We start from the raw sequence: 24,546 nt of genomic DNA on the forward strand, positions 1-24,546 counted from the left end.
TTGGAATGTCTCTTCAATGATGCTAAGTGTAAAGTTATGCACTTTGGCCAGAGAAAATGAAATGAAGTTTATCATATTGGAAGAACTTTGCTTCAGCAAATGGAGGAAGCAAGGGATTGAGGCTGATAGGGAGCTGAAGTTCAGGAAGACACACCACAAAACTTGCAAGGTTACCAGAGAACTGCTGCTATAATGTGAAGAACCCTGACAAGTATGGATAAGGAAATTATAGTTCCAATGCATAAGGCACTAATCAGGCCTCAGATTTCTGTGCAGAGATCTGGTCACGTTTCTTTAATGGCAATAAGGAAACATTGGATAGGGTAGAGGTCAATAAAGATTGTCTCAAGACTGGAATGTTGAGTATGAAGACAGATTAAGGAAATGTAATCTATAGAACTTGGTCAATAGTATCTTCAAGGTATGCGAGTGTTGGATCTCCCACAATGAGTCTTCTGACTGTCCATGATGGCTCGGAAGACACTACTTTCCTTTTTCCTCATGCTTCCACATGTGATCCAGATGAAACAAAAACTGAGATGACTTGTATAATTTCAAATACCAAATTTCAATAAAAACCTATCCAGCTAGTCAAAAAACTAATAGATCGGTGCTTATGCATTTTGAAAATACACCTAAAAATGGACAGGAAAAAACAGAGTAACTAGATTAGTTCATTAAACCTGACCAATATGTATCAACCCAAATTTTTTTTTTTAATATAATAAAAGCATTATTAACATTAGACTTTTATGGAATCAAAACATTAATTGCAGATCAAGGCTCATGCAAAAATATAATCAAACTTCGCTATATGTTCAGGCAATGCATTTCATTCACCAACCACTCTATCCAGTACCTACTTCTCACTCCCTTCCAGGGATGGCTTCTTGTACTATCCTTGTTTCCCCTCTAAATCGATGACAAATCTCCTCCATATGAATCTGATAACAACCCCCCACAACTTATGCCTCGATCATATCCCCTCTCCTTCTACTCACAAGGCTCTGCAAGTTGCACTCCCTCAATCTCTACTCATATCCATAGACCGACACAAACTTGGTGAACCCTCTCTAAAATATCCTCATTCTCTTGAGAAAACCAATAGACCAGTGCACACAGTAATCAATATGCAGTCTGGATCAAGGTCCTTATACAAGGGAACTAACCTCTCTGCTACTGCATGTCAAAGTCCTCATCATTGCCAAAATCTGTTATGTTCTTACAATTTTCGCAGTGTGACTCCGAACTAATCTCTCTCCACCATCACTCTCAGATCTCACATCTCTTCCAAATTTCAAGACATCAACATTAATCTGTTGAGATTGCTCTGCAAGGCCACACTGCTTCTCATAGTTCTCTCAACTTTGCATCAGTAAAGAGTTGCTTATCTCCGGTTAAGCCTATCTCAATGTCATTAACATATAATTAAACTATAATGGCCCCAAAACAGACTCCTGCAGCATTCTGTAAGTGACATTCCTCTTTTGGAATATCCCTCCTCCCATACATAACCTGCTAATACCTATTTGACAGCTAATCACCTATTTGACTCACTAATCTGTTAGCCAATCCCATCTGCTGTAATTTAGTTATTAGTGTTATGTGGCAATCCATCCAAGGCCTTTGAAAAATCCAAGTATACTACTGTATATGCATTTCCGTTATAGAGTGAATTCATAACTAGATTGGCCTGTAATGCAATGCTCAAAACAATTAGAGGATATTTTAGTTTCTGTGGGATAATTATAAATTTCTGCAAATAATTATATAGTTCACCCACAGATTAGAGATCCTTCGACACTTCTGCACATGTCAGAAAAAGGAGAACCCATTCCGATAATAAGGTAATCAGTCCATATTGTGGGACGAGTTGTTTATTATTACAGGTCGGAAAATGAACTTCTCTTTTATGATTATTGTAGTTAACTCTGTTGCTTGTATAACAGTCAGAAAATTTTACCATGTGATTTCGCGTTTTGCCGACCAACTCGTACATCCTTTATTTCTTTCTCCCCTTCAGCATGAATCAACTATTCTTGGCAAGACGCCAAGCAGAGACTTACAAACGGTGGACGAACTATAACTATTGGGTACTTGATACATGAATAAATATTTCTTACTTATGGATAGGGTGTAATTGATGATATAGTTTAAATAATCGATATTTATTACAAATTTAACAAATTATACATTTTAGCGTGAAATAATTTTATCAAGAATAACAACAAGAATAGCCAAAAATACTTTTGTTAATTTTTAATAGGGCATATGGTCTCCATTAACAGCCAAAACAGCAGCATATCTTGATTCCATGGACTGGATAAGATGATCAAACAGTTCTTGTGGGATATTTCCCCACTCTTCTGTGAGAGCAATTTCGAGCTCTTGAAGCAATCATGGTGGCATCAGAGAAAAAAAGCTGACATCACTAGTACAGCAGTGAACATAAATGCAGTATCAAGAACTCTCAGAAAAACAAAATGATGATTCTATTAGAACTTTATTCAACATTTTTAAATAATGAAACCTGTGGTGCGATCATAATTAAAAGAAACATGTATTAACCATGTACCACTAAATAATTTTCACTGTGGTTAATGTGTGTTTCATTTAATTTTTATTCAACAAAAGGAACAATGGTATGGCTTTCTGACAAGACAAACAAAATACTGAAATTCAACTAGTTTTGCAAAAAAAAAAAAAAAAAAAAAAACTGCTGCCCTTCTTGTCACCATACTTAGTTGAATGTGGCTTCAGTGCTGTAAATGACTTGCTACTGAAAAAAAGAAATCATCTGGATATCACAAACCATGTGGATTTGAGATTGAAAATGATGAAATTAGTACCTCAAATAAAAACTTTGCAGCAAACATCAAGTTCAAGGATCACATTAACTTGGATTTTATTTTCCCAGAGTTCAGTTCCATTTATGTTTTATAATATACAAAGTGCAATATAAAATTTATAAAGTACATATTTATATTATACTTTTCAGAACTTGGCTGACTATTATGCTAGATGGGGGGGGGGGGGGCACGCTCCAAAAAACCATTGGGAAACACTTATCTAACTACCGCCCTATCTCACTCAGTTCAATCCTATCCAAAGTGAAGAAAACTAACTCTCAGCTCCTATTCTACCTTGGAGGTACCCAGCTATTAAGCGACCACCAGTATGTATTCTGTTGATGCCAATCAACAGGAGATCTACTCTCATACATCACCTATCGCTGCTGGACAAATGCCATTGAGAAATTTGGCAAATCCCAAGTGGTTGCACTTGATATCTCTAAAGCCTTTGACCAGATCTGGCACAAAGCTTACTAAGCTCCCATCATTTGGACTGTCTCAGGACTTCTGCAGATGGATTGCCAGCTTCTTGTCTGGAGGCACACTATGTGTGATGGTAGACAGCTTCCTATCTTCTCACCATCCAACTAATGCTGTTGGATGGTGAGAGGATAGAGCATGTTATAGGTTGTGTGTGACAATGAGTATGTGAAACAATTCAAATTGTAATGGACAAAAGATCTAAGTCTTATTTTGGCATCCCTTAATGTAAAAAAAAAAAAAAAAGTGTAGGAGTTGATCTTAAGATGAGTCTCCCAAATTTTTGGCAAATTAATGTAACCATACTTGTTCAGGTTAGGAGAATTCATAGCCGACTAAAAATAATCTTTTTGATCTGTAACACTTCTAAATAGCACACTGGTTTTAATTCCATCTAAAAATACATTTGCTACCATTATTATGCCAAGTAATAATGGTAGCAAATGTATTTATTTATGTTCTCCAAAGCTAATTTTAACAGATCTTCCTGCCTGCCCATACTAGGCTAAGTCACAGTCACAGAGAACTTCATACATTCTGGGATATGCTAGAGGATGAAGTTTATTCTTAGGAGAATGGATCACAGTTGCTAATTTAACATGCACGTTTGAATGTGGTGCAAAGGCATGTTCTATGAGAACTTTGGTTATATAGTATTTTATCTGTTTTGTAAGAATTGTAACCAGTGGCCAAGAAAGTATGGCAGAGATAGATATTTAAGTTCTGTGAAATGAGTTATCATTAGAACAAATGGATCTGGCTCTGTGCATAAGTGTTTTTAAAATATCATACTGTTGACTGGATGATGCGATTGTTTATGTAGATATGTTCCTGTGTGTTGGCTTTCTGTAAATGGAAAAGATAGTCACCTGCCTTTCAGATGGATTGCTACGTGTCAATAAAAGGCAAACAGTTATTAGTTTGTTATAAGTGTGGTTGTATGTAGCTGTGATAAGTATTTTGTTTTCAAAGTGTTCAGTTTGCTAAGGTGGAGGACCCATAGCCGCTTGTAGATTTTTCCTCTCCGTGCAAAGTAACCTGCATATTGTGAATTTGAAGAATTCAAAGATATCAGTGGGAAAATTAGACTTTATCAAGTGTCTATTAGTGGTACATGGTAAATAAGAGCTGACATCAAAAATAACCATGTCTGATTATTATTTTTTTTATTTATATAAATATTTTTTTTTTTTTTTTTTTTTTTTTTTTTTTACAAAAGTAGGAGTCTCCAGTAAGGAGGACAAGAGACTTGGTTAACTGTTGGGCAATTTTATAAGTAGGGCTATCTATGCTATCAACTATAAGGTGTAGGGGAATATTAGATTTGTAGATTTTAAGTATTCCATAAATGTAGGATGGTTTAACATGTAAAGGACTTCTTGGCCCAAAGAAATCATCATAAAAATAAAACCTGTTCATTTTAAACCATCCCACATTTATGGATTATCAAAAATCCACAAATCTAATATCTCCATCTCCTTAAGCCCTACACTCGATAGCATATAGTCCCACTTATAAACTTGCCCAACAGTTAGCCATGTCTCTTATCCCCTCCTACCCCTCACTGGCAACTCCTACTTTTGTAAAAAAATCCAGTCCATTTCAAATCATTAGTTAAAAATCATATCCATAAAAATTCAGACATAATGGTTAGTTCTGATGTCACCTCTTTATTTACCATGTATCACTAAGACACTTGATTTGAAAGTCTAAATCTCTCCGATATCTTTTAATTATTCAAATTTACAATGTATGCAGGTTACTTTACACAGGGAAGAAAAATCTACAAACAGATTAATGGTACTGCTATGAGTTCTCTACTTTCCCCCTTTAGAAAACTTTATATGGAACCCTTTGAAAACAAAATACTTACCAGAGCTAAATACAAGTCACTAGTGTGGTTACAGTTTGTTGATTGTGTGTTTGCATTGGGTCTGAGTTACAAAGAGAGAATCTTGTTTTTATATTAAATCAATATATCATGTCTATATTAACATTTTTACTGAGAGTTTTTAAGGGTACAAGAGTTGTATGGCTCATGAACTCTTATGTGAAAAAATTGGCACATGGAACGTAAAAAGTTGTCCATCCTAGTGTAAGTCGAATGATGCTAGTTTTTCATTTGGATGCTCTGCCATACTTGCTGGAATTAAGACACTAAGGTTTATGTAGGAGACTGGGATTTTGAATGAAAGCCTTCACGATAGGACATGGCAATCAATTTGTTAACTATCAGAGAAAGTGTTTGAATCAAGACATCCAACAGATGCTGGATTGTGATAGTTTCCTGCAAAAACAATTGGTATAGGATCTTTTAAATTTTGGAGGAACAGTAATTTATCTTGAAGTATGCACAATAACTAGTGAGTATGCTAATGATCCACAGATTTTGTCTGGAAAATGACAAGAAGCAACATGGAGATAACATCTTATGCAATAGATATTTTGGCAAATACCCAATGAGATAATGCTACCTGCTATATCAGTAACCATGACATTCAGAAAAGAGCCAATTTATTTTTGTTTTTCTGTAATCACCACAAAATGTTTTGTGGTGATATACTGCAGCATATCACCAAAATAACATAGGGCCTATAGCCAACTTATTAATAACATACTACACACATACAAACTCAATCTTGCAAATCCCCCACCCCATTTTTTTAAAATTTAAGTTACTGATCATACAGATTGTTTCACACAGAAAAAATTTCAATGTCTGCCTCACCCACCCTATTCACAAGACCTGGCCCCCATCTATTTCCTATTTCCAAATTAAAGAAACACTTGATAGGAATGAAATTTACTGCCGATGAAGTGTTATCTGCAGCTGAGGTCTTGTTTGTCCTCAGTAATTTTTTTTCCTCAGAGGATTGCAAATGATGCAGCAGCATTGTAACAAGTGTTATACACCTGTTACAATGTGCAAGTAACAGGGTTCTACCTCAATTTCTTCATGGTGATTATCGCAAATTTTCTTTTCAGAATACCCTCGTATACAAAATTTGTTTGTATATGAATCCACATGTTAAAGCAGAGATGCTAACCACTCAGCTGGCCAGACCAGAATTGGTATGCAGTGCTGTGAAATTATTCTTTATGAGTACAAATAATAATGCCAGCTTCATGTTTAAGGTGCTTTAATAATCATCCATATCACTAAATAGAAAGTAACTTTAGCCAAGAGTTAATCCTTGCTTTTGAAATCAAAACAGTCAAGTTCAAAAGTAAGGATTACAGATAGTTTCTCTGAATGGGCACGCATGGCAATTTTGCCTAATTATGCTAAACTCGTTTTTTTTTTTTAATTTTAGAAATTAACTTTGTTCAAGAAGATTTTCATAAAATGTTTTGTCCAAATCTACAAGAATCCACTGTTTATGTAAATTTAAGTCTTTTTTTTTCACTGTTTATTCATCATCCTAATTTGAAATCATTTACTAGCATGCTTTACAGCTTCATACTTTTGTGAAGCTGTAAACACTTTTGGGAGAAAAATCATCTTTACAATCACAAAGTGTTTCACATGATGACCATATCTCCACCTTCCCAGAATTACTCATTACAAATTCATAAAGTCATAAAACAGTTATTTTATATATAAATTACAGGAGAGGTTGCAGAACCTACCACACTAGTGTAGTACTGTGTAGGTAAGAAGTTTTGTAGATTTTTTTTTTTAATTATTCAAGAGCTGGAGGTTCAATGAACGAGATAAAAAAGCAGATTCCAAACAACCTGCTCATTGTGCAAGAGGTTACTGTGAACCTGTTTATATGTACAAATCAAAATTTATTATACCTTATTTTTCTGCTTGTTACACAGCCATCTTCAGTGTACATTAAAAAACAGTAAGATAACATTCTAAAGGCAATATATACCATAAGTGTTTACAACATGAGCCTCGATCATAAACATACTATTATAGCATATTATTGCAAATGCAGATAGGTAATCTTAATCTTTCGTAAATATTCTAGGCAGGGATTATAAATACAGTGCGATTTTTCGTGTTTATTTGTGTGCTCTCTTTCAATAAGTGAATTTCCGCCCTTAGCATTATTTCCTTTTAACCATGTGTTTTAGCCATACCTTTTAGCCATACGATAAATAAATAAATAGCATTATGGCAGAAGCGAGTAAAAAAACGTAAACATTTATCTTATCAAAAAAAGCAGAATATTTTTGGAGTGCCATGATAAGTTATCCAAAATGAGTCAGCACGCAGCTGTACATTTAAAAATTTCACAACCACTCGTGTAAGATAAAACAGATCAAACAAAGAAATTTCAGTTAAAAAAAAAGCCAATAAAAAGTTAATAACAATGTACTACACACATACAAACATCTTTACTATAATGAGATTATGCATATTATAATAACATATCAGTTTTTAGTGAAATTTCTCAGAATTTCATACCAGCATATGTATGCCACTGATAATTTTACCATATGTAAATACAGTAGAATCTGCTTATTGTGATTGCAGATATTATCAATCGGCTATTGTTATCAAAATCAATCAGTCCCAAAACACTGTTTAAAATGAATTAAAAATAATCTGTATTATAATCATAGTTCCAGTTAGTGTTATCAAAATCTTCAAATGTTTAGCCTTTTGCATCACAGAATTCTAAGAAATGAGGTTAATCAGGAGAAAATTTGACAAAGAACATTTGTAGAAATCTGAATTTTTCGTTATTCTTCCGTAAATCTTATATTTTCCAGGCAAATGCAGATGGGTAATCTTAATCTTCCGTAAATATTCCAGGCAGGGATTATAAATACAGTGCGATTTTGAGTTTATTTGTGTGCTCTCTTTCGATAAGTGAATTTCTGCCCTTAGCATTATTTCCTTTTAACCATGTGTATATGCCATACGATAAATAAATAGCATTATAGCAGAAGCGATTAAAAAAAACGTAAAATTTATCTTATCAAGAAAAGCAAAGAATTTTTTTGGAGTGCCATGATAAGTTACCCAAAATGAGTCAGCATGCAGCTGTACATTTAAAAATTTCACAACCACTCTTTTGTAAGATAAAACAGATCAAACATTGAAATTTCAGCTCTTACTAATGAGAAGATAGATAGGAAGAGATCCCGATCTGGAAAGGATACTCAAGTTGAATCGGCATTAGAAATTTGGTTTAGTAATGTTCGTGAAAAATATGCTTCGATTAAGGGGTTTGATGCATTAAAAAGCAGAAGAAATTGCAAAAACAATGGGGAAAGAAAATTTCACCGCAACTGATGGATGGTTGAACAAGTAGAAAAAGTGAGAATATTGTGTACAAGCATATTCGTGGTTAAAGAAAAAAAATTATTTTTTTTTTCAGCTGATGCATGGATTGAGTGGCCAAAAACATTATTGCTGAATATTCTCCTGAGGATATTTATAATGCAGACGAAAGAGGACTATTTTCGTGCAATGCCTGAGCATACTTATTTGTTTAAAAATGAAAGTACTAAAAGATTTAAATCTTCAAAAGAGCATTCTTTGACAGTACTTTGTTGTGCTAACATGAAAGGTGAGAAACGAGAGCTCCTAGTGATTGGAAAAAGTAAAAATCCTCTGTGTTTTAAGTGTCAAAAGTTTGCCTGTTGACTACTGTTCTAGTGCAAACGCTTGGATGACTAATGCCATTTGCAACAATTGGTTAGTTAAGTGGGATCTTAAATTAAAGCAAAAAATTGTCTTGTTAGTAGACAACTGCACACACAAATAATTTATCGTTAAAGAACATAAGATTTTCTTGCCTTCGGACACTACATCGTTAATTCAACCATGTGACCAAGGCATGTTTCATTTCCACAGCAAAATCTTCTTTGTCACTATCCTTTTTTTCACAGTGCTTGTTTAGTGTACTCTAAAAACAATTATGTAAGCCAACCCCTCCTTCATTCTTTCATTTGGGGGGGGGAGATAGTGTATATGAGGTATAATGAATAAGAAGGTAGTTGGAGAGATATCAGAGTAGTTTACTCAGGAATAGAGTCCAGAAGACAGCCTGTGATTAGTGGCATGCCACAGGGCTGTTCTTGGACCGCTACTATTTAATTTGTACATTAATGATATAGGAAAGGATCTGAGAGGAACTCTTTACTTGTTTGCTGATGATGCAAAATTGAGTTGAGTAATCTTTTCACCCCAAAATGCATAACCTTATGGAGTGAAAAGATTACTAGCTATATACCACATTGATGGAAGTGTAATTCAGGAAATTGATGAAGCCAGAGATTTAGGAGTGTTAGCACATAGGGAGTACAGGGCACATAGCAAAAGTGGCTGAAGCAGCTCATCGGATTACTTGGTTACTGAAGAATACTTTGATGAGTAGAGACAAGCAGGTTATTATTGCTCTTTATCAAGCCTTGATAAGACCTCACCTTGCACATAGATTTGGTCACCTAGGTTTCTTATTAATGAGGAAGAGATGGAGAGGATTCAGAGACAAGTGACCAAGATGGTAAGAGATCTATGGAATGAACTTCATGAAACAGGTTGAAGATTTATGGGTTACAGAAACTGGCTGACAGGCAGAAGGGATGATATGATTGAGAAGAAATTTTTAGAACAGGTTTGGTGGTGGGAGAACCAGGGACACATCCTTGAAAACTCAGTAAGAATGTAGTCAGAAAGTGTTAGAACTAGATTTTTTGCTTGGAGAATGGTGAATGAGTAGAATAAGCTGCCAGTCTGTTGTGGGTGCCATGACTGTGAATGAGTTCAAAGCAAATTATGATAGATATACTGCACAAATATTGGGAAATACTTGGCATGCTGTTTAGGGCCTCAATGAGGCTAAGGACCCTATGGAGTAGCCCGTAACAACAATAGTAATAGCAGTAAAATGGTTTTATGCTGGATACCAGATAGCACACAGAGCTGAACTTGTTACTAACACTTTAGGGGGAGAGGGCTTCCTAATCAGCTGGCAAATAATCTTGCTAATTTTTACTGTGTTAAGTTGTGTTTAGAGGAAGTCAGAGTATAGCAGCTTGCAGGAATACTGTCAAAACCATGCCTTATGTGGAATTCATAATCCCCAAGTCCTTCTCCATAGATTTTCTCAATATCATTTTAGCATAGAAAATTAGTCACTGCAATTAAAATAAAATCGCCAACAAAAAGTTAAGTATCAAATAAGAAAAAAAAAAGAACTGTTTCCACCCCCCAAAAAAAATTCAACATAATTCCAAGTGGGGTGGGGGGGGGGAATAATTTTCACATTGATTTTACTAACCAGGATATCAATAATCATCAAATTCCTGCCATGTACCCTCACAAGAGGTGTACAGGATATGAGAGTACTACATGAAAAAAATTACATCATTACTAACTTCCTATCTACAATTTTCCTCCAAATCAGTCTGTTACTTGTCAAGACTCCAACATTATCAGATCTTATATTTCTATCGCCTAAGGCACTTTGTACCGTATCAATCCACATATATCTTGGTCTTCCTCTGGGTCATTTTGCTGTCAACCAGGCAGAGAACACTTGTTTTGCTAATCTTTCTTCGCCCATTCTGTTTAAGTGACCATACCACCCGAGATTAGCTCTGCTAACACATTCCTGGATGCTGACAATGTCGAGTTCTTTCCTAATATTCTTGTTTTTAATATGATATTGTCATTGATGCCATCTGTTCTCGCCTATAATCTTTCTCAGGGATCTCATATCTGCGGTCTCAAGTCTTTGGTCAAGTGTTTTACTTCTGACCCAGCTCTCAGATCCATAAGTTAAAACTGGTTTGAACACTGTCTTGTATACAGCTAATTTAGTGTTCTGACAAATTTCTCTCTTATTCCATATGAATTTATTTAATTGACTTCCTACCATACCAGCTTTGCTGATTCTGTTGTCTATTTCCATATTTAATTTACCATCTTCAGTAAAAACCATGCCAAAGTAGCTGAAGTGTTTTACTTGTTCCACAGGTTCTCCATTCACAACACAGTTGACATTTTCAATGATTCTACCTATTTTCATTGTCTTTTTATTGCTGACCTTCATACCATATCTATTACAACAGCTATTCAATTTAGTCAGAGAATCTTGCAGACTTGTAGCGGATTTATTTAGAAGTATAACATCATCCACATAAAGCAAAGAGCTGACATTAACATCTCCAATTTTGATATCATGTTTAATACCACTTTCCTTCATAATGTGATCCATATAGATAATGAATAACAGAGGGGATAATGTACATCCTTGTCTCACACCAGATTTAACATTAAACCATCTTCCTGTACTTCCTTCAATTCTAACTGCTGACTCACAACTCAAATAAAGACTAAGTATTGCTTGATATAATGCCCCACTGACACCATATAACTGTAGTGTATTGAATAGCTTCTCTCTTGGCACCTTGTCATGTGCCTTTTCCACATCGACAAAACTTAAATACAGATCTCTGTTATATTCCCATGCTTTCTCGACTATTTGTCGTAAAGTGAAGATCTGATCTTGACAGCCTCTATTTGGCCTGAATCCAGCTTGTTCTTCACCAAGCTTTTCTTCCACAATTCTTCTCAACAGTTTCTCAAGTATACCTGCATAGATCTTGCCAGGAACACTCAGTAGGGAAATACTGCTGTAATTATTCTCACATTCAGTTTTATTTCCCTTTTTATATATGGGTACTATGAGAGCTCTACTCCAATCATCAGGAATTCGTCCCTCTCTCCAGGCCTTCTGAATTATGCAGTGCAGCCACTGTAAGACTTTTATACCACCATACTTCAGCATTTCTGGTCGAATGTCATCTACTCCTGCTGCCTTTCCACATTTCAAGCCTTTGATTGCTTTTTCTACTTCAAGTATGGATATGTATTCCTGACTGCATGCCTGGTCAGTGTTTTTTTACCACTGTGCTGTCATCGCTGCTTGTTTCATTTAGCAGTTTTTCAAAGTAATTACTCCATACTTCAAGGATATCTTTTTCTCTTGTTTTCATGTCACCTTTATCATCTCTAACTCCTTTTACAGCACTCTTTTCTCCATTCCTAAGCTTCTTCAACAACCTCCAGAATATTTTGCCACCTTCTTGATATTTATTTTCTATATTCTTGCCAAAGTCCTCCCATGACTTTTGTTTAGCTAGTTTTACAGTGTTTAGCATTCTTGCATTTGTCTCTGTATTCTCTAAGAGCACAAGCAGACTTATTTGACAGGAACTTTTGATATGTTTTCTTCTTTTCCTTCACTGCCTCTTTAACTTCCTGTGTCCACCAGGGAGTTCTTATTTCTTTATCCTTGCAGACAAGCACACCACATGGCTCTCTGGCAAAATCAATGTTTTCTTGAGTTTGCCACTGAATCTCCAAGTTTTGATTCCTGTTCTCAAACTCTTTCATTTTTTTTCTTCGATAATCTTTGTGTATTTTAGTCTACAGTTCACATCTGAGAGCTGCTCAACTTTTATTCGCTTTAAATTTTCTTACATGCTATTCTTTTCAATATGAAATTCAATTTTATCCTGTTCAAGACTAAATAGTGATCACTTCCAATTTCAAATCCTTTGTACACTCTGGTGTCCTGCACCAGGGAGAAAACATCACAATCAACAATAACATAGTCAATGAGACTTTTCTAATTTCTTGCCTCTTCTCTCCACGTGAATTTGTGCACATTTTTATGTTGGAACATGGTGTTAGTAATAATAACCAGTCCATGTCCTGAGCAGAAATCCAACAGATATGTGCCTATTATTAGCTTTGTTCTTTTCTCCAAGTCTCACAATCATTTCCTACTCTGCTATTTAGATCGCCAACAAGGACCAACTTTTCCTTTTTCATTGTGTCAGTTGCTTTTTCTAAAGCCTCAAAAAATTCCTCCATTTCTACCCCAGTAGAACCTTCTGTGGGACCACAGAATAAGTCTCATTGTCCAGTTCCCCATTCTCATATTTGTCCACATTACTCTACTTGAGACTGACTGCAATTCAAGAAGATTAGCCTCGTATGTTGTGTTGAATACTATGGCTACTCCTTTTCCTTGATTGTCATTGCCTGAATATAACATTTTGTATTTATTGCTCAGAAAGCTCTCACCAGTTTTTGTCTTTTTTGTTTCAGTCACCCCTATTATGTCGATCTGGTACTTATCTAATTCCTCAGCTAGCTCCATTTCTTTGCCATTCAGGCTTCTTATGTTGATAGTACTGATCTTTAACTCCAGTGATGTTGAGTTGGGGTTTGTTTTCAGATTTGTTCCAGTAGCTGACTTTTCACTGTTTGCCCTGGTTCCCTGGTGAAAACAATGAGGGCCTTGTTTAACTGGGCGATGCCACAGCCGGCATGAAATTTTGTCATGTTGTGCCATCATTTTTCATTTTGGTTTAACCAATAAGAATACAGTTTGGTTGGCTAAATCCCAAATTGCCAGCCCATCCTCGTTCGTTCAGTATCCAGGTAGATAACCAACAGGGTGCACCACAAGAAGGTGAGGATTGGACATTAGGTCAGAAGCTCTGGTCGGTTCTCTGCATTCCTTTAAAGGCTATGTGGAGGTCTCCTCTCAGTTATACAGCTTTGACCCTTAAGCACTCTCTTAACCCAATAAAAGATGAAATGCTACATATGGTCAATAAGATAAATACAATAAAAAACTGGAAGCCTTTGAAATGTGGATATTTAGAAGGACGCTCAAGATCCTATAGACAGAAAAGGTGAGGAATGAAGAGGTACCGAAAAGAATAAATAAAAATCAATTAATATTGCGAAAAAAGAAAAAAGGACATCTAATGAGAAAACAAATAAAACATTCTCCAGGTAATACTAAAAAGTAAAATCAATGGAAAGAGAAAACCTGGAAGAAAAATATCATGGCTAGGCAATATAAAAAAACTGAACTGAACAGAGCTCTTAATCACAGCGACTAAAGACGGAAGTAAATTTGTAAAGGTGGCGGCTGAAATCAGGAAATACTTAAAAGATAGTTAGACAATTTACCATAATTAATACTATATCAATATTAGTAATGACATGCATCGGTACTTATATAGGTATCCAAAACTAGGAATTTACTCATCAGTGAACCTCAACTGGGTTCAGCTGAAGTTAGAATTATGGAATACACAAAGCACATGAAATACAGGTAACCCTCGTATAACGTGGTACTTATACATCACGGTCTACAAATTGTAGTAACCCTTGTTGAATGCGGTTTCGATATAACGCGGTCTATAAATTGTAGTAACCATCGTTGAACGCGATACTTATACAACACGGTTTCGATATAAGATGGTCTACAAACTATACTAAACGTTTATCTTTTCATATATTTTTCAACGCGCGACTTAAAAATCAAATTTTATCTTCGTTAAATTTGAGTCTACCTGTATCGCGCATGTAGTTTAAGTAGTGAATTTATATTAAGGAAAATACCCTTTAGCACACATGTACATCAACTGTAAAGTATTTATTGTTGAAAATTGTCTTCATGTTCTGCCAGGAAAGCACATTAAAAATCATAACTGTGTTAATCTCAAGCTGAGCACTTTATTTTTTTGTGTACTACATACAGTATGTAATGCTTTTTTTTCCATGTAAAAAAATTTATTTTTATAGTAATGGCCATTTTGAGCTCTTTTGCAATATGGTTGAAAACAAAATTAGTGAATTAATTTGATGGGAAAATAGATTTAAATGAGGAACTGGTACAATTAATAGATGACGTCGAACCAAATGGCGGGAAAAGTTCTGCCGAAGATTCTGATTGTGATGAATCCGCTAATGAAATTAGGACTGTACTTAGCAAGAAAGTTATTTTATGGATAATGATCCCTCAATGGAGCTCTCAGGAAAATTTACGAGACAATTGAATATTTGTTTAGCTTCATATTATGACCTTAATAAAAAAATTGCAGCATAGTGGTAAGCAAGGTCATTACTGACTTCTTGATAACTAAACCAACCGAAGTATGTAATGAAATTACACAAATGATGTCCAAGAGATTTCAAGTGATGACGATCCGGGCACTCGTAAATTACGAACATCTACGAAATGTTTGTTTTGAAGAGAGTGACGACGATTAAAATATGCACTTTATTTTTATTTTTTTGCCTGAAACATTTAAGTATTATGTACAATGAAGTTTACATACAATTTATAATTTTTTATAATTTTATACTATATTTGTTTCATAGTTTGTGTTTTCTTAAGTTACATGAATTACCTGAATTAAATAAAAATATTTTTGTTGGATATGTCATTGTTTATATAATCCTAAAAAAAAGATTTCTAAACTTAACCCAACTTTTTCTATGTGATCTGAGTCTCGCATAACCCGATTTATAACGCTGCATTTTTGTAACCTAACATCTGCATTATACGAGGGTTACCTGAACTTAGAATTCAACAAATACAGCCTTTACATCCATGTCATCAACACTAGTCAGTTCAGAACAACCAAATTAAGATACTTCACAAGTCAATTCAAATACAATCTTTTAATCGAGATCAAAATTTCAAGACTGTAACAATATCAAAATTTTGGTGAATACCATAAACTCCCCAATTTATATACAGAAAGAGTAGATGTCTGCTTACTGTGATTAAATGGAGGTTTTTCACAGTAAGAAAATTTTACACCAACAAGCAATATGGACCAATCCCCCAATCTAAATGTTGCTATTATAATAATATTAAAAAAATAATTTTTTCTGTAGTACTTGTGTACTATACATTTTCAACTTTTCATGGCTGGAATTGCAATTAAAAACACCTACATATTTGTGCAAGATGCAAGCATACATAGATGAACTCAGCCAACAGATACTGTTGTTTGAGCTACAGTATTATTTTGACTAATGTGCACAAATTCACATGGAGAGAAGAGGCTAGGAATAAGAAAAGTCTCATTGACTATGTTATTGTTGATAGTGATGTTTTCTCCTGGTGTAGGACACCAGAGTGTATAGAGGATTTGAAATTGGAAGTGATCACTATTTAGTCTTGAGCAGGATAAAATTGAATTTCATATTGAAAAGAATAACATGCAAGAAAGTTTTAAAGCGAATAAAAGTTGAGCAGCTCTCAGATGTGAACTGTAGACTAAAATACAGAAATATTATTGAAAAGAAAATGAAAGAGTTTGAGAACAGGAATCAAACCTTGGAGATTCAGTGGCAAACTCTGAAGAAAACATTGATTGATTCTGCCAGAGCGGCATGTGGTGAGGTTGTGTGCAAGGATAAAAAAATCAGAACTCCCTGGTGGACACAGGAAGTTAAAGAGGCAATGAAGGAAAAGAAGAAAGCATATCAAAAGTTCCTGGCAAATAAGTCAGCTTTTACTCTTACAGAAAACAGAGACAAATGTAAGAAAGCTAAACAGTGTGTAAAACTAGCTAAACAAAAGTCATGGGAGAACTTTGGCAAGAATATAGAAAATAAATATCAAGAAGGTGGCAAAATATTCTGGAGGTTGTTGAAGAAGCTTAGGAATGGAAGAAAGAGTGCTGTAAAAGGAGTTAGAGATGATAAAGGTGACATGAAAACAGGAGAAAAAGATATCCTTGAAGTATGGAGTAATTACTTTGAAAAACTGCTAAATGAAACAAGCAGTGATGACAGCACAGTGATAAAAAACACTGACCAGGCATGCAGTCAGGAGTACATATCCATACTTGAAGTAGAAAAAGCCATCAAAGGCTTGAAATGTGGAAAGGCAGCAGGAGTAGATGATATTCGACCAGAAATGATGAAGTATGGTGGTATAAAAGTCTTACAGTGGCTGCACTGCATAGTTCAGAAAGCCTGGACAGAGGGACGAATTCCCAATGATTGGAGTAGAGCTCTCATAGTACCCATATATAAAAAGGGAAATAAAACTGAATGTGAGAATTACAGAGGTATTTCCCTACTGAGTGTTCCTGGCAAGATCTATGCCAGTATACTTGAGAAACGGTTGAGAAGAATTGTGGAAGAAAAGCTTGGTGAAGAACAAGCTGGATTCAGGCCAAATAGAGGCTGTCAGGATCAGATCTTCACTTTACGACAAATAGTTGAGAAAGCATGGGAATATAACAAAGATCTATATTTAAGTTTTGTCGATTTGGAAAAGGCATATGACAAGGTGCCAAGAGAGAAGCTATTCAATACGCTGCAGTTATATGGTGTCAATGGGGCATTATATCAAGCAATACTTAGTCTTTATTTGAGTTGTAAGTCAGCAGTTAGAATTGAAGGAAGTACAGGAAGATGGTTTAATGTTAAATCTGGTGTGAGACAAGGATGTACATTATCCCCTCTGTTATTCATTATCTATATGGATCACATTATGAAGGAAAGTGGTATTAAACCTGATATCAAAATTGGAGATGTTAATGTCAGCTCTTTGCTTTATGCGGATGATGTTATACTTCTAAATAAATCCGCTACAAGTCTGCAAGATTCTCTGACTAAATTGAATAGCTGTTGTAATAGATATGGTATGAAGGTCAGCAATAAAAAGACAAAGACAATGAAAATAGGCAGAATCATTGAAAATGTCAACTGTGTTGTGAATGGAGAACCTGTGGAACAAGTAAAACATTTCAGCTACTTAGGCACAATTTTTACTGAAGATGGTAAATTAAATATAGAAATAGACAACAGAATCAGCAAAGCTGGTATGGTGGGAAGTCAATTGAATAAATTCATATGGAATAAGAGAGAAATTAGTCGGAACACTAAATTAGCTGTATACAAGACGGTATTCAAACCAGTTTTAACTTATGGATCTGAGAGCTGGGTCAGAAGTAAAACACTTGACCAAAGACTGGAGACCGCAGATATGAGAGTCCTGAGAAAGATTATAGGCGTGAACAGATGGCATCAATGGCAATATCATATTAAAAATGAGGATATTAGGAAAGAACTTGACATTGTCAGCATCCAGGAATGCGTTAGCAGAGCTAATCTCAGGTGGTATGGTCACTTAAATAGAATGGGAGAGGAAAGATTAGCAAAACAAGTGTTCTCTGCCAGGTTGGCAGGAAAACGACCCAGAGGAAGACCAAGATATAGGTGGATTGATACGGTACAAAGGGCCTTAGACGATAGAAATATAAGATCTGATAATGTTGGAGTCTTGACAAGTAACAGACTGATTTGGAGGAAAATTGTAGATAGGAAGTTAGTAATGATGTAATTTTTTCATGTAGTACTGTCATATCCTGTACACCCCTTGAGGGTACATAGCAGGAATTTGATGATGATGATTATGATGATTATTTTGACTAAGCAATAATCAAAAAATATATTCTCAACTGCTGTTGAAGGATGTTTTTATAAACATTTTCAACCTTTACAAAAAGATGAACAGTTCCTACAATCAGCATATAGTGATGAGTTAATGGCTCGATCGTCCCAAACAACAAGTGGAAATATTCTACCCTGCCTTGTATGCAACACACACAGTATGCTTTACAATAATGAGCCAAAATTCGTATAAAAATAAAGAGCAACTACATGTAGATGAACCAGTTATGCATTTTCAAGAATATAGTCTCCTCTTAACTTAATAAAAGCTTTACAGCATTCATATAAAATTTCAAAACACCATGGATAAGCATATGACTGCCAAACTCAATATTAATAAATAATTAAGCAGTATGGTGAATTTGGAAATGAGAAATTGTTCCACGTTTAATGCACTGTCATGCAGCAACAGCACCCCACACTTTTTTTTTTTCGGTACTTCTCCCCTCACTCATCTCATGCAATGATTCAGATATTGCATGACACTGGAACAGTACTGATTTGCTTCCCCCCTCCCCCATCTTTATGAAAATTCCATGAATAGAGAAAACATCAGCATTGTTTTGACTGTAGACCTCAGCAATCACCATTTTCTGTGCTTTGCTATCTTTTTTCTGGATCATATCAGAAGCACCAGTCACAATTTTCTCTAAAATGGTATGATCTGGGTTAATCATTTCAATGAAATTTTCAGCAAGCAACATGCTCTCTCTCCTTTCAGGAGTCCAAGAATGTAGTATGAAACATGAATAAGTATTACGTTTCCCTAAATTTTCAAGAAAAATTTCGCAGAAACTTAAATTTCCATGCAATCATTTGATAATCTGTGTTTAATGAGCTCCAACTTTTCTCACATCTGTCTGAATCAAGAAACGCCTTCCTGCAGATATGTGCTTATGATAGGTTGTCATCCCCATACACCAATTAAGATCATTAAATGTTTCTGAGACAGATCTGCCCAGTTAAAAATAAAATTTCATCACTGCTCGGCATTTGAATTTTGATATGAGGCAGTAACACATCACTCAAACAGCATCTACATGAGAATGAATAAAGCTGTCACAATGCTCATGTACTTGTTAGAAAAATACACTAACAGTAAAAATGATATACTATTATGCCCAATTATATTAATAGTATGACCAAAAAAATGATCTCACTATTTAACAGCCACACTAAACGTTTGTTTACGAAATTCAAAACTAACTGTTTTGGAAAGTTAACCAAGGCTAGACAACTAACGTATAACTATAGCAAGTATCCCCCAATTCCCAGTTATAAAAAGATTATATTCTTGTTTTTATTCTTTGCACAAATGTCAGCAACAAAAGTTCACAAATACCAATTTTTTATTTATTCGTATGGAGTTTTCCCCATCCCTTAGGACTGGTTGAGCCCTCCTAGTGAGGGATTAAGCATATTTTTTATGGCTCTAATTTGTGTGTGTGTTCTGAGGGATGAAAAACCCGAGATTCCAGGTTAAGAAAAACCTCTACCTCCGCATGTGACTGCTAACTCGCCTTTAGTGGAAAGAGACCAGGTCCCTCACATCATGGACAGGAATCAAACCCATATCTTTCCGACCAAAGGGCTGTCTATACCGACTCAGCTAGGGAGACCCAATACCACCAATGACTAAACTGTAGAGGCACCTGACTTTACACCAAACTCTCCAAGTATTCAATAATGCAAAGCACCCTTTCTTCATAATGTGAATATTGCCATGCATTATGGCAAAGGCCAGTACCCAGAAATCTAGCTGCCATGATGAGACCTCAAAGGGTCTAAACAAATACGAGGAATAATCCTTTCCATAATGAATGAAAATTTTCCCATTATAGGATATTGGAGCAATCCAATATGAAGCCTCTTAATAGTAGCCTAGCTGTGAAAAATACTTCATGAGAAAACTTCTGTTTGCTGATACCTGGGAAAGGACTTGCATAAATTAACTATAAAACTACATAGCTTGAAATAAGTTGGTGACTTATTTAGCTAGCAAACTGCTCAATGTCTAAATCAGAACTATAACCAATTGATCATAGCTTTCAAACGTACGTCTACTGGTTAAGCATTACAAGATGCTGAGTATGCCTCCTGTAATGAATTGTTGAAAAACCTTATGAATCAAAAAGTGATTATTACATTTAAGAGGATAAAGGTGCACCTATCCCACAAACATCACAGGACCAAATGGCATATTTAGGACCCTCCCCCACCCTTCTGCCAAATGCAGAAGTCATAATGCTGCTAAAGAACTTTTTAAAACTGCAAGGCAAACATCGGCATGCCTGTTCTACAACATAAATCATTGAAGACCACATAAAATCATTCAAAGATATCTGCCAAATATTTATTTTTTTAATTCAGCTATGAAGACCTAGAAGACAAACTTCACTTGCAATATATATACATTTGGTTGTTAAATCCAATTCTGAGCAGTTTACAAAAAAAAATTTCAAAATAAATAAAATCCGACAGCCACAATTCCTCCATCGGAACAAAACTGCTTTCTCACTGAACACTATATATAATGTTGAGACTAAAAAGAAATCCAGTCATCCACCTGAAGCTTTAACAGACTAATTCTTTTCAATAGCAACCTCTAAAGCAGTAGACCAAAAAATGTCAGTGTTCTCACTGGACAATATTCCATTATGTTGAAAATATGAATTCCAATATTCACCTGAAGCTTCAACAAAACTCATTCTTTCATACAGCAATAAAGGCCATAAAAATATAAGCTACTCAATTTTTAAACAATACACCATGCAGAATTTTTTTATTATTATAAGAGTAATTACCTGAAATCACTTTTCCCAAACCGACTTGAAATGTAAAAGGCTGCTGACCAGGATCTTTGGTGCTAAATGTAATTAAATAACATTCTTTTAGGACAGTTTTATGTGTTGTATGATAAGACAAGAAACAAATTAAAAATCTAAATATTTTGTGCAGCTAACACAATCATAAAAAGCCATTTAAAGAGAAATGCTCTCCCCACCTTTTTTTTTTTTTTTTAATTGAAGATGCATTTCAACTTCGCTTCCCAGTACACAAAACATCTTTCACTTCAATCCATTAAATCCTTCTTCCAAACAATCCCAACAGTAGCATGTTCACTGCCTTGTAAAATTTATTTTTTATTAATATTGTCGATCATGTTCATCTTAGAATCAATACTGTTAGCAATTATAATTTGCAATATACTGAACTCAGAATAACCAGCACAATAACCTTGAAAACTAATGCCACGTGAAAATGTTATCTAAAGAACACCAATTCAGGCCAGAAACAAATTACACAGAATTGTTCTGTTTATGTGCAAAGTCTACAAATTATGGTTTGATTGCAATAATCATGGTCAGAAGCAAATAAGAGTTCTGCTTGGTATTTCTGAAATGCACGACTTATCGATATAAATATAAAGTTTACATCTGATGAACAGTCCATCAGGAATAAAAGCTAAAGTTGACTCGACTCTACTGCAACACATCATCTTCAATAAAATGGGATCCACACCTAGCAAAATGGAACTAAGGTAGAATTAAAATTATCATACAGGCACTTCCATGGAATTCAAAGACTCATTGCAGAAGATCCAAACTATCCACACAATCCATTATATCTCTCCTTGAACACAATTCATTCATTCACCACTCTCTAAGCAAAAAACTCTAGTCCTTACACTCCTATTAATCATGCCTTTACTCAACTTCCAGGGATGACCTCTTATTCTACACCCTTTTAGCCAAGTTCTGAAACATTTTCCCTTGCAACAATCCTATAAAACTCTAAAATTTAAGCAACGTAAATGTTTCTATCATATCCATCCTCTATTTTGCCTATCAACTTCTGTAATTCAGACATACCACTCAGCATTATGGTTGCTTGCCTCTGAATTCTCTCCATCACTTCCTTATTCCAAGAAACCCAGGAACAAACCTGAATACAGTAGTCCAGTTGTGACTGTATCAAGGCCTTACAAAGAGAAACAACAACTTCCTTATCTGTATGCTGAATACTTGTTAGTTTCTTCAATAGCCAAGTAATTATTCTTAATAATATGCCTTCTATACTTCAACTGTCTCCTACCACCCTTAAATCACTAACTTCATCTATTTCCTAGAGTACAATTCCAATGAGGTACACAGCTTGTAATCAATTTATCCCAAAATGCATAACTTTACATTTCTCCATATTTAACTGATGCCTATTATCTTCTGCCCATACTGACAGCCTATTGAAATCATCCTGTAACCTCTCTACATTATCTTAACTCTTACTCTACCTACTTATGCATCATCAGCAAACTTGCAGCACCCTACGTAACCTGCTTTCTCCTGGATTCTGCTCCTTTTTTGATATATGTCCAGCAGCCACCTTCTTATCCACATAACCAGTGTCATTATCATTATTACGGTCTACTCCAGGGAGTCCTTAGACTCATCGAGGGAGGCCCTAAACATCATGTTCACACAACTGTTCAATATTCTCACAGTATCTATCATACCTTGCCTTGAACTCGCTCACTGTCATAGCACCCACAACAGACTCTGGCAGCTTATTCCACTCATTTACCACTCTAAAAGTAAAGAACCCAGCTCTAACACCCCTGCTAACCACGCTCTTGCCCAGCTTCCATGGGTGTCCCCTAGTTCTCCCACCACCAGTCCTGATCTAAAAATATCCTCTGAATTAATCCTATAGAATCCTTTTTAGCAATTTGAATGTCTCAATCATATCTCCCCTTTTCTGCCTATCAACTAGTTTCTGCAACCCACAAATCTTCAACCTGTTCTCATATGGTTCATTCCATAGACCTGCTATCATCTTAGTCACTCGCCTCTGGATCCTCTCCACCTCCTCCCCATCAAGAAGGAACCGAGGTGACCAAATCTAGGCACAGTAGTCGAGATGAGGTCTTAGCAGGGCTCGGTACAGAGGTACAATAACTTGCTTGTCTCTGCTCGTCAAGGTATTTTTCAACAACCAAGTGAGTCGATGAGCTGATTTAGCTACTTTCGCAATGTGCCCCCTAAACTTGATCTCCCTATCCACCAACACTCCCAAGTCCCTGGCCTCATCAATCTCTTGGAGTACAGTTCCACCAATGTGGTATACTGCTGCTAATGTTTTCACTCCGAAATGCATAACCTTACATTTTGTCACATTAAATTGACATCCATTCTCCTTAGTCCAGAACTCCAATCTATCTAAGTCATCTTGCAAGACTTAGACATCTTCTGCATTCACTATCGCCCTACCCAACTTAGCATCATCAGCGAACAAATGAACTATCCCACTTAGACCCTTCCCTATATCGTTAATGAACAGATTAAACAGCAGTGGTCCAAGAACAGAACCCTGTGGCACACCACTAGTCACAGGCCGTCTTTTGGACTCTACTCCTGAATAAACTACTCTTTGATATCTCTCCATCAACCACCCAGCTATCCATCTCACCAACCCTATATCCATTCCCATATGTTGTAGTTTACGGATTAGAATTCCATGTGGTATCCTGTCACAAACGCCTTTGCCAGGTCCAGCAGTATCACTGTAAACCCATTTCCCTTATCCAGTTCAGTCGTTTATAAAACTTGAGCAAGTTACTGAGGCATGATCTACCCTTCACAAAGCCATGCTGTCCTCTGTACAGTATCTCATTTTCATCAATCCATTCCTGTATTTTTCCCTTGACTACTTTCTCCAAGACCTTGACAACGACTCCTGATATGCTGATCGGTCAGTAATTTGCAACCATAGTCTTGGATCCTCCTTTATGCAGTGAAACTATTTTCCCCTCTTTCCACGCCTTCGGGACCAAGCCAGACCCGAGACTCAGATTAAACAACATGGTCAAGGGCACTGATAATTCCTTAGCCGCTTCATGCAAGACCCGTGCCGGTATACCATCCAGTCCCACGGATGTATTCACATTAAGGTTCTGTAAGG

General features: G+C 35.7%; 1 protein-coding gene across 1 annotated transcript in view; it reads right to left on the minus strand.

The window, feature by feature from the left end:
• LOC150097178 (uncharacterized) overlaps positions 1 to 24,546 on the minus strand; it is a 68,679-nt gene that overhangs the window by 22,392 nt on the left and 21,741 nt on the right. The window contains exon 2 of the mRNA XM_090407490.1: positions 21,393 to 21,454. Coding sequence (XP_090263616.1) covers positions 21,393 to 21,454 — 62 coding nt within the window. The remainder of the gene's footprint in view (positions 1 to 21,392; positions 21,455 to 24,546) is intronic.

This window comes from Typopeltis vanoorti, chromosome 17 (genome assembly GCF_054136105.1).
Source record: "Typopeltis vanoorti isolate ZY-2024b chromosome 17, IOZ_Tvanoo_1.0, whole genome shotgun sequence".
NCBI lineage: Eukaryota > Metazoa > Arthropoda > Arachnida > Uropygi > Thelyphonidae > Typopeltis > Typopeltis vanoorti.